The sequence below is a fragment of the Scylla paramamosain genome, chromosome 20 (assembly GCF_035594125.1).
Source record: "Scylla paramamosain isolate STU-SP2022 chromosome 20, ASM3559412v1, whole genome shotgun sequence".
In the NCBI taxonomy this organism is placed as follows: domain Eukaryota; kingdom Metazoa; phylum Arthropoda; class Malacostraca; order Decapoda; family Portunidae; genus Scylla; species Scylla paramamosain.
In genome coordinates this window covers 17,571,495-17,583,026 of record NC_087170.1, presented here as the reverse complement: position 1 = coordinate 17,583,026, position 11,532 = coordinate 17,571,495, and the positions used below count along the sequence as shown (strand labels likewise).

The 11,532-nt window shown below is 41.7% G+C and overlaps 1 protein-coding gene across 2 annotated transcripts in view; it reads right to left on the bottom strand.

Moving 5' to 3' along the window:
- Nucleotides 1–5,511: 5,511 nt before the first annotated feature.
- Nucleotides 5,512–11,532, bottom strand: part of LOC135110518 (inositol-trisphosphate 3-kinase homolog) — a 60,965-nt gene continuing 54,944 nt past the window's right edge. For both annotated transcript variants that reach the window (XM_064022914.1, XM_064022915.1), the window contains exons 2-8: nt 11,505–11,532; nt 11,107–11,338; nt 10,425–10,555; nt 9,731–9,865; nt 9,412–9,585; nt 8,839–9,012; nt 5,512–7,910 (exon numbers count right to left, since the gene is read on the bottom strand). The exon at nt 11,505–11,532 is cut by the window's right edge and continues 392 nt beyond it. In XM_064022914.1, the coding sequence (XP_063878984.1) occupies nt 7,851–7,910; nt 8,839–9,012; nt 9,412–9,585; nt 9,731–9,865; nt 10,425–10,555; nt 11,107–11,338; nt 11,505–11,532 (934 nt within the window). In that variant the 3' untranslated portion in view covers nt 5,512–7,850. The remainder of the gene's footprint in view (nt 7,911–8,838; nt 9,013–9,411; nt 9,586–9,730; nt 9,866–10,424; nt 10,556–11,106; nt 11,339–11,504) is intronic.

Here is an 11,532-nt window from a genome sequence, read left to right as displayed (position 1 = left end):
TGAGAGTGAGACAGTGAGTGAGAAGGGAAGAGGAGGGTGAGGGAGGAGGAGAGAGCGGGAGCGGAGGGAGAGAAGGGAGGGTAAGGGAGATGACTCAGGTAAATGTGGCGGCCCACGGGCGTGGGCCAAATTGTGCTTCCATTCCTTGCGAAACAGATGTCATGGTGATGTTAGTGAATGGTTCCGGTAATGATTGACGTGGTAATGAGTTGTAAAGTAGTAATACTTAAAAGTGCCTTGTAGTTGTCATTATTTAGACTAGTAGAAGTGTAAGACAAACTAACAGTAATAGTTGTAACATTCCTATTAGTTATTAGTTCAAAGTTTCAATATATATATATATATATATATATATATATATATATATATATATATATATATATATATATATATATATATATATATATATATATATATATATATATATATATATATATGTGTGTGTGTGTGTGTGTGTGTGTGTATGTGTGTGGTCTCAGTGACAGTACAGCAGCAGTAGTAATAATGATTGTGCGTCGTTGTATACAAGGCACAATACTTCTAAGAAACCACCACATGCCACACACCGCACAACCAAGGAAAGTTACAGCACCAGTCATGGAGGTGAGTAAAATCCAGAAGGTGGATCAGCCGAAAAAAAAAAAAAAAAAAAAACAGGAAAAAATTGATGGGAAAAGTGAGGTTGCAAATATGTAAATAAGAGTAGTTAATAAGCGAAAAAAAAAAGAAGGAAAAAATAATAGAGTTGGTTACTGTCCTCATGCTGGAGACTTTGGCAACGTAACCGCCAAGCAAGGTCATCATTAATGATTAATAAACACACACACACACACACACACACACACACACACACACACACACCTCTTCACACTACATCACTCCAACTGTATCACTTAGACTCTTAGAGGGTCACCATTAAGCGTGCTGTCAACTGGTAACGTAAACTGATCCATAACCTGTCAAATTGCCAGAAAAAAAATAAGGAAATTTGTGCGTAAACGAATAGACTGATGGATAAAAAAATATTTGGGGTTTTCTCAAATGAAGATAGTTTAGTGAAATGTAATATACTATTGAAGAGTAATGATTGTTTCTGCCGGTAAATGAATGACTGAAAGATAGATAAAGAGATAGAAGAGATTTTTTCAAGTGTTACCCTGCATCTGACTGACATAAGGAGCCTCAGAAACACAGTTATAATTTTTTTTTTTTTTTTTTGTTAATCTATCAAATTTATCCCTCTCTGAGTTTTTAACCATTAAAGACATCCATGAAAATAAAGCGGTAGGAAGTGTCTCGCCATTAGCAATCCCACCACCATGGCTAGTGACCACCCACACCGACAAACATCCACCACACCCTAGCCGCTACCAGACAACCTCTCCTCTTCCTGTATTGAAAAGAACATGGAGATGTCGGAAAATTACCACAAGAAAGAGACCCTTAAAAATGTCAACAGCTTTACCCGCACCAAAAAAGACTACGCAATTTCCCCGTCAGGAGTAATTGGCATAGATGGATATATAATGCCTGTAATTAGTTTGCATAATCAGCCCCACGCCACTGATTATTACACAAGCCACTTCCTTTAACTTCAAGGCTGCTATCGTCTTCCCGCCTGCCTTCCCAGTGACAATTACAATATACAGAGCTATGGTGACGGATTCAATGACCTGTATACGTTTTTTTGTAATCAATGCTCTTGTAATCGTATTCCCAAACACTCTGGTGTCTTATTCCAGCTATTTTTAACACGTTCTAGTGGAGCGTATTAGAGTTTCCATTGGGTTTTCATAATTCTAGGAATAGCTTAGCAAGGACTCTGCACCGTCATTGGGAATATTACCCTCGGGAACCTGTCTGGTGGTAATTTCTACGCTCCATGACATGAATATTAGAACAAAGCTTTCCAATGCTCAGACAGGTTATTTGCTGCTGATAATATGGTAGCCGAAGGTGAAGAGCTAATACCTTGAATTGTTGCAGATTTCTACATTTCAGTACACCGATGGAAGGATGAGAATACAGAGGAAGAGGAGGAGAATTTGTAGGATTTCATTTCATTTTATTTATTTTATTTATATATTTGTTTATTTTTATGGAAAGCGTGATAAAGCTTTGTTAATTCTTCGACGACAACAGTGGAACAGAAACCTTACCGATCATCGTAACAAATAAAAAAAAATGTAATAAACTTTGCCACAAAATCCATAAAGCTTTTTTTTTTTTCTCACGAGCTACAAACTTGCAGGATAGAGAAGTAGAACATACAGTACAACTATTGCCCTCCGCTCAGCCAGACGCCTCGATGTGTCAACAGACATCACAGAGATCGAATGATGCTACTTAAATTTTACTACTGGATTTTATGTAACTTACTGTCATCGCAATAAACACCTCTAACAAAACAGCTCTAACAAAAACGTGAGTAATAAAATCTTGCTACCTAAGAATTAACGTTATTTTCACTATTTATACCCACCCTCTCTCTCTCTCTCTCTCTCTCTCTCTCTCTCTCTCTCTCTGCACCAAACACCACCACCGCCACCGCCAGCAACGCTAAAGGAAAACGAAGGAAATGCATGAAGTGGTGACTGCGGCAAGTTATCCTCAAAATAACTCGCAAATCCGGGGCAAGGCGGGTCGGGGATGGTGTTAACTAAGCACAGGATGGCTGGCTGGGCGAGAGAAGCGGGGGTGGCAACGTCTCCTGATGGTGTTATGGGCGAAAGCTGACTCACCGTGATGGGTGGGGCCAGAGAGAGAGAGAGGGAGAGAGAGAGAGAGAATGTGTACCCACCTCTCTTCGCTCTCTCCCGGTAACTTCAGACACTCAAGGAGAAAGGGAAGGAGTGGCGTCAGACGGCTGAGAACGAATGGGGAAGGAGGGAGGAAGGGAGAGACTAAAGAGGGAAGGAGGGAGGGAGGAGGCTTAGAGGGAAGGGAGAATAGGGAGAGGGGGGAAAGGGAGGAAGCGGGATAGCGCCACGTGACCACCAGTTACTCAGCAACAACCCGCTCGTTTGGAGAGAGAGAGAGAGAGAGAGAGAGAGAGAGAGAGAGAGAGAGAGAGAGAGAGAGATTTAGGGTGGGATAAGTAAACAGAGTTAAGTTTACGAAGCTTTTGTCTGCTTGAGAGGGGTTGAGTGGCCGAGTTGTGACTGAAGAAGGTGGAGGAGAGGTCATCACCAGAGAGAGAGAGAGAGAGAGAGAGAGAGAGAGAGAGAGAAAGAAGCCTTCAGTGACTGGAGGAAGGACGGCGGTGGGAGACTGACGGTGTGGGAGGATGATGAGAAAATAATAGGAAGGGGACGTGGAATGATGGGTGGGAAGGGAAAGAGTTAAGAGCGAGGAGGCGTGGGAGGGGACGTGGGAGCAGAAGGAAGGAGACAACCTGGGGAGAGAGGGAGAGGGGTAAATGGTGGGTGGTTGGTGTGTTGATAAAAAAAAAAAAAAAAAAAAAAAGTCGCATAGTTTATAAACGTTTGGGTTGGCCGCCAGCTTCGCTCTCATTGGCTCCACGTGTAAGCGATGTAAGCTGACCACCCTGCTCTTGTTGCAGTCATTGGTTCCACGTCCTGTTTAAGCTGAAGCGGAGTAAGGTCGATGTGATATGGTGTGGATGGGAGTGGGTGGGTGTCTGCTTGTCTTGTCTCCGCTGAAGGTTGCGTGGTGGGATGAGGTGAACATTCTTGACATTTCACGAATTCCCTCTTGTGTTCCATTTATAATGTTTCAGTCTGCCTCTGTGGAATCCTGAAAATAAGACAGGATATTGTGCTTTAAAGTGGCTGTTCATGAAGACGAGAGAAATTACATTGGCATTTATGATTTTGATCTCATTTTACATTGCTATGGGTGACTGCGTATTTTTTGGTGGGACAATAGGAAGTAAAAAAAGCGTGTTGACAGTTAATCATACGAGACGAATGGCAGATTTGAAGTTGCATATATGAGGAAACCTGCTGTCACTCACTCCAGTTATGTTTCCGCTACCGTCATGTTAACAGGACGTTTTTGGGGAGAGTAAGGTAGAACGGGAATTGTCCTAGCAACCTGCCAGATGCGTGAGGCTTTAGAGTTTGGCCCTAAGTATTATCACCATGACTAGGGGAACAAGTTATGTCTAGTCATCCACCACCACCACCGCCTGACCCGCCACGCTGCAACCCTTCCCCAAAGACACTCACACTCCGCTCGCAAAACCCAGACATATGGTGAAGCATCTAGTGGTGGTTTATACATTACTCTAAATTAATAGCATGTATTCATATTCGTCACTTCGCAGCATGACACGGCAGTTCTGGAGGGGATGTCAGATGCACGATGTTTCATCCAACAGCGCGTCATCGTGAGTCAGCACAAGCAAGGATGAGGGCACTCTAAGGGAAGAAGAACCATCATCCTGCATAATCTTATTAAAACTTATGGCTAACTTACAATTCCTCCTTTCCTTACCTTTTAAGCTTTCCCATATATCACTGTACATCGCCCTTATCTATTTGCATACTCTTATCTTCATGATGATTGACATGCGGCATTTCTACGGTTCATTAACTCACTCTAAGGAAATCAAACGCCATGTTACAAATAAAAGCAAAGGAAGAACAAATGGCAGCTGTCGTATTGACCCCGGGGAGCCTGTTTGATATTCTTAATGTTACCTAAAGACTGAGGTATTCATATCTACTCCTAGGAGACGTGAGGAAAGTAAAGGCAAAGGTTATGTAATTTACAAGGTAGTTCTGGTCAGGGCGACCCACGTGTTGTCTGACTGTCTCCCTGACTGCCCTGCAACTATGTAACGATGACGCTTGAGTTTCTTATACCCAACACTTATGTAATTCCTCTCGTCAAGTGCGTTAAGAACATAAAATGGTCATTGTTACGGTGACTCAACTCACGTCCCCCTCCAGCTCCTGCGCTGTCACTTTTTTTGCTTCCTGATTGTTTGCATTGTTGGCGAATCTCAGTAGCTGCATAGCGCATTACTTGGTAAGCTTGTTTGTTTATTTTCTGGAACGCATGGAAATAAACAGGTCAAAGTAAAAGATTAAGGATTAAGCTCGTAAGCGGAGACAAAACAAAGGGAAGAGTTGTGGTCGACAGAATAAATTTGTTTTGTGAAAATAAACCTGAGAGTAAACGCAAGTCATAAGAATATTAAGCAAAAGCATAACGAAGTGTAGAACTGAGGCCATGATAAAAATAAAACGAGGTTAAATGGAGATATATCTTAAATCTTGAAGAAACCAGTTTTGACATGACGTAGATATATAAAAGGAAAAAAAAGTAAATGAAAAAAAAAAAAATATCAAATGCACAACTGAGGCTAAGATGATACAACACATAAGATATGTGGAAGTATATCTTAAATCTTGAATTCATTAAAGTTAAAGTACGACATGGAAATGTAAGAAAAAAAAGTAAATAGGTAAATAAAAAAATAAAAATAAATAAATCAAGATACAACTGACATAAGGTTAAGTTAGGTTAAATAATATAACATGATTAACAATTTGTTTGTATTTTCTCTATATAGTATAAACATTTGGACTAGATTATAAAGAATTACAAAAAAGGTCAATATTGTCTTGATGAGTAGACATAGTACATGTTGATGCGAAAATAAATAAACATATATAGTACAATATTTCTTCTATATTACATAGATACAAACAGACACATTCATCGAGGGAGTGGGAACAACAAATATTAAACCAATTGCATCAATAATCTGCACAGTGATGGGAACTTCATAAGAGAAAATAACTGATAGTCCCTATGTGGCATACACCAAGACAGCCTTTACACTTATGAAAATGAATAATAAAGATAGAAAATAGTTCTTCCCTGCATTATGTCCAAGCCAGTTTGTACTAGGGAGGTGATTGATGTATGTCAGGTGAGATTATCATGTAGGAAGGCTCAAGAACCAAGCAAGAACATGGTGTGAACTGTACTTCCTTGTCTCCCATCTTCTGCATCCTGAGCCATGTTCCTGTTGTTTGGTAAAGTGTGAGATTTGTCAAGTGGTGCATCCAGTGGCGAAGGGATGAACTATGTGTGTGTGTGTGTGTGTGTGTGTGTGTGTGTGTGTGTGTGTGTGTGTGTGTGTGTTTTATGTGGGAGCATTCCTCAGTAGCTAGGCTTGCCAAACACCTCTAAAAAGAGTGTTATCACATGCATACACAAACGCGTAAGTGCACGCACATGCGCGCACGCACACACACACACACACACAGACACACAAACACACACACACACACACACACACACACACACACACACACACACACACACACACAACAGGGAGACATGAATAAAAAAGGAAGGAGAAGCTAATACTGTAAAATTAGAAAGCACAGTTTACTTTTATCGATTTTGGTATTGCATCGATGAGATTAGATTAATGATTTATGAGGTTGCTTCTCCAGTGTGCTTTTAAAGTCAATCACCCATCATAGGACTGAGGAATACATTCATATGTTAAACAACCACCAAATGTTCGTTCATCTGTAACACAACCACAGTATTATGTAGTCACTCTGCACTCAGACAAGCACCAGACAGCCATTCACCTGCAGCAAAACACATCACTCACTTCAAGTACAGACATGAGTGCATATTTACAAAGCATTGCATGACAGGTGAATGACTGTTTGTCTCCCTTAGTAACTGTGATGAATCTTCCTTACAACAAGTGATGAAGAGTCGAGGAGGTAGAGTTGGTCAAAACAAAAACTTACTACAATACTACTAGGAATGCTTCCACTCAGGGCTGTCCATGCCGCCCCAAGTGTCTGGGGCGAGGCAGGAGCCATGCAAGTACAGTGTGTGGAGAATAAAATTAAATAAAGAGGAAAGCAGTCACCTGGAAAATGAAACTTTACTTCGCTATGAAAAGAAATGTTACATTCCCTTAATGGCCTGACATAAGTCACATACCCACTGAATATATATCACAGTATAAGAGAGAGAGGAATACAAATAACACTCTTGAATATATCAGCTGTTAATATAGGCCATGCAACAGGCTTGTCATGAGCCTAACTGCAAGCCAGTCAATACATTAATGACCCACATCCCATTCACAACACTACCTAAGCTGACCCTCCCGTCTCCGGGCTGTGAGGTGCAAGACTTCACACACACACATGTGTGGGAAGTCTCCAAAAGGTCCCTACAAGCTCTTTGGTGTCTGTGTATTCAGAAAACTCAACACAACAAGTATCATTAAATACCATAGCAGCACTTAACCTCTCTGAGCATCATGATACAAATGGGTTAGAGTGAGGCATTCAGCAGCCTGATACAGATCATAACATTCTACTTGATGCTGCAGCTCAGCACAGCAGCCACTTTCCCTAAATGACAATGAGCTTGTCTCATGCAGCTGACTTCCAAATCCTTCAGAGCAGCTCCACTTCATGGGGTCTTGCAAGTTCAATAATACATAACACAGTAACACTCAATAATATAAACATCAAACCAAATGCATATTGGTTTTTCAAAATGGATTAAACTCTTAAAGAAATAACAATTTCGTCTGCAACTACAAGAATGATAATTTAAAGAGATAAATAACAATTAGTATATGATAGATTACACTTCAATAAAGGATAAGAGAAAACAATGAGTGTCCTTACATGTACACAATCCTTTTCCAGAATGTGGAGTCACTCAAGTAACCCAAGGATCACCCACTGAGTCAGCCAACAGTTGAGTCAGCAACAGAACCGCTCCGCCCTTTCCGAGCCGGAGCACGACGGCCGTCAATGCTGCCAGTGGACCGGCCTGGAGCAGTTGTGGGAAAACAAAAGTCCTCACGGTTACTCCAATGCCTCTACTCAAGATTTATGGAACAGACCGAGTCTTTTGGTTTTAGACACAGGCACTTCTTCCACAACCTGGGGGAGAGAGAAGGCACAGGTTAGTCGATAGCTCTCCTCCTAGTGACTATGGGGTGATGTGAATAGGTGAAGATGAGAAACAAGACCTGCTATTATAAGCTACATGAACAACTGGGAGAATCTAGGATGTAACTGAAGAGTAAACGGGTGGCAGTGTGTAATGTGAAAAAGAAATGTGTTATGGACATGTTAGGAAATAGCTGGAAAAACAATAGCAGAATACATGATGCTTATGAAGGACTTCCCCTGAAACATGAGAATGACTTCAAACTAAAAAATATGTATGCATGAAGTTATTAGAGGCCTCATGACTAACATATGACAGAATGCTTGAAGGTGTGAGTGCAAGCAGTGCACATGTGTGTGGCACCCTGTCTTTGGTTCACCATTTGCAGAGGATGCCAGCCTGGTACTAAAGCTCTACACAATGTATGGAAATCAGAGTATGAAATGCTAAGAAGCTGATTTTTCCACTGATCTTATACATTTCCTTTTATGCTCAATCATTTCCTTCCAAGTTCTATATCCTGTTACTGGAACTGTTTTCCCTGTTTGTTGTATGTCACTAAAAAGGGAAGAGATTAAGGAACTGGGATAGGAGTGGCAGTCCTCCTATCATTGAATGAGGAACAGGGTTTGCAGAAGATGGATCTGCCCTTGGTGGCAATATCTCCAGGAACATCCCTGTGTACTAGTTCCCTTGAACCAGTTAGCTCAAGGAGTGGCATCAAGGTAGAGAGATGGGAGAGCATCAGGTGTGGTGGTGAGAGAACACTAAGTGAATGATAACAGTGGAATGAAACAAGACTGATAAACCATATGAAGGTTGCAATCTACTTTCCAACTAACAATTAATTGTATACTATGTGTTTGTGGGCCAGGAATAATCATAATGATAAATTTTGCTTGTCTGGTGCACACTCACCTTGATGAGATTGTCGATGCCAGTGAGGTAACCTTCCTCATGGTTACCGAGCTTCCACGGCTTGCGGTGGGTGATGGAGATACCCTCCGGCACAGGCACAGTTTTTGCAAAGTCAATCATCCACACTCCAGCCTTCTCATCATCATAGATAATCAGTATGCTGCTTCCAATCACCTGTCAGGCAAAGGCATCCATGGTCAGAATACAGAAAATAAACAAGGCTCTTATAAACTGCTTCCTTCTCTTTGTCATCTAAGTACATCCCTATTAACAGCTGTTATATAAAAGGAAGGGAAAACAGTGGCAATAAAAAACATGGATGCAAAGAGCAAAATTATTTTAGGTGCAAATTTCAAATTGGTTTTCTCTCCCCTAAAGACTATAGGGCACAGTGGAGAGGAAATACTTGTGTGTGAACACCTTCTTTTGGCTGCCCTTCTTTATGTATGGAATTTCATTTAATATACAGACATTGATACATTAGGAGTTATTTCATACAAGCAAGTGGGGATGAACATATGAACATAGGGAAAGCTACAAAACAAGAAGCTGTGGGTGAGAGGCTGTGCTTACCTCGCGTTTCTGGAAGAAGGATGAGTTAGCGAAAACATTCCTGAGGTGCTGGAGACGAGCCACTACCTGTCGCTTGGTGTCTTCTCGCCGCCTCAGGAAGCCGCTCATGGTACTGATCACCTGCTCACGGCTCCTCACTGTTTGCAGCTCTGTCACTGCCTCCTTGCCAGCCATCTGGGGAACACAAGTAATTAACTAATGCTATTAAACTCAAATATCTCATCAATAAACAGAAAAAGTTGAAAATTTCTATGTATACTTATTCATGTCAAATTAACTTTTAGTAAATGAAGACACAAGATCAGGAAACAGTTTGTACCTTGAGAGCTTCAATCCTGAACCCAAGGGACCTGGAGGAGCTCATGTTGTCCCTGAAGTCCATGTAGCGCAGCTTGGTGACAGCTCGATTCTGGTGCTCCTCGCTGGTGGGTGCTGAGGCGTCCACCTTGATCATCTGTGGGAGAGGAAGGCTCTGTTCACCACTGTCTTCAACAGACTTTCTTAAATCTAAACATGGCATGAAGTTTATGGCAATAAACCACTACATACAACACAAGAGGTTACTTTATCATGAATCAATATAATTCTGATGAAATAACGTACATAAATCACACAAAAATCCTACAGCATCAATGTTTTAATGGTTTTAGTGGTTTTGATGCCACTTTTGTAAGTGAAATATTCTCTTTAAGAACACTAAGTGACTTGAAATAAAAATTAGCCATGAGGGCAGAATAAACATACATTCCTACAGCCCTTGAAAAGTAAGAATATATATACATGAAATGAAAACCACTTATGACAGAATAAATACTTCCCTAAAGACATTACTGGCAAGAATACAAACATACAAAATAAAAACTAACCACAAGGAAACGGCATGAAGACACGTTACAGTGGGAAGAATAAACAAGAAAAGGTGAGATAAAGTGACACTGCTTTGGGATGCCAGACAAGAATCAAGGGACGGGCAGTCTGGGCATGGGGAATACCAAACAGGGAGCAAGACTCACCTTTTCATAGAGGTCTGTGCGTGCCTTAGTGTTGGAGACCTCGGATTCCAGGAAGGTGCGTGTGCCCATCTTGATGTCCATCACACATGGATTGTGGAAGTCATACAGTAAGTCCTGCATTTCAATGAAGTCTGGATTTGGTGGTCAAGGAAAATGGCCCAACAAAACTTTGCTAAAGGGTATATTGAAGGGAGTTCCTGAAGTGGTGTGTTATGGTACTGAAGGGAGTTCCTGAAGTGGTGTGTTATGGTACTGAAGGGAGCTCCTGAAGTGGTGTGTTATGATAGTGAAGGGAGCTCCTGAAGTGGTGTGTTATGATGGTGTAGTGTGATGTACTGTAGAGCAGATATCTCTAGTGGGTGGTCTCTTCAGGAGCCATCTATTAGGTGCACTGCATGACAGCCGCTATGAAACTGGTAATATTATGAGGTGAATTCTTTTCTCTAATTATAACCAGCTGTTTTCCATATATCTGTGATGGTATCCAAGAACAAATGGGACAAAAGAGTTCAGTTTAGAGGAAGAAAGTAACAGATAAAAAGAACTGTGTGTGTGTGTGTGTGTGTGTGTGTGTGTGTGTGTGTGTGTGTGTGTGTGTGTGTGTGTGTGTGTGTGTGTGTGTGTTAAGTGTAACAATAGCAAACATATTTTCCCGTTATCTTTTCCGTAAGCAAAAGGATACATTCATCTTTGTAGACGATTTCCCTGAAGAAGGTCGGGGTAATCTCCCGGGCAGAGTCGTTCATGAGGGCCTGATAAGCTTTGGTCTCCAGAGGCTCAGGTCCTCTCTTCTTCCAGATGGTGCCAGGTCCTGCTGGCGCCAGGGACCCCGGGTGGCCGGACAGCTGCACCCAACTGTTGCGACGCTCCTTCAGCAGCACAGATGAAGCTGGCGCCGCAAGATTGAGGGCATTCTGGAGAAAATATAGACAGAATAAGGAAACTGATGTACAAAAATGTTAGGATATAAGTTCTAAATATAGATGGCATGGCACGTGGCCTTGTGAGGGTGATTTAACAGACGAGGAACATATGCGGGCCGGCGAGGTGCCAAGGCCCAGGCCTTAGGGAGGGACGCACCAGAGCCAATCGCTGCAGCATGGACATA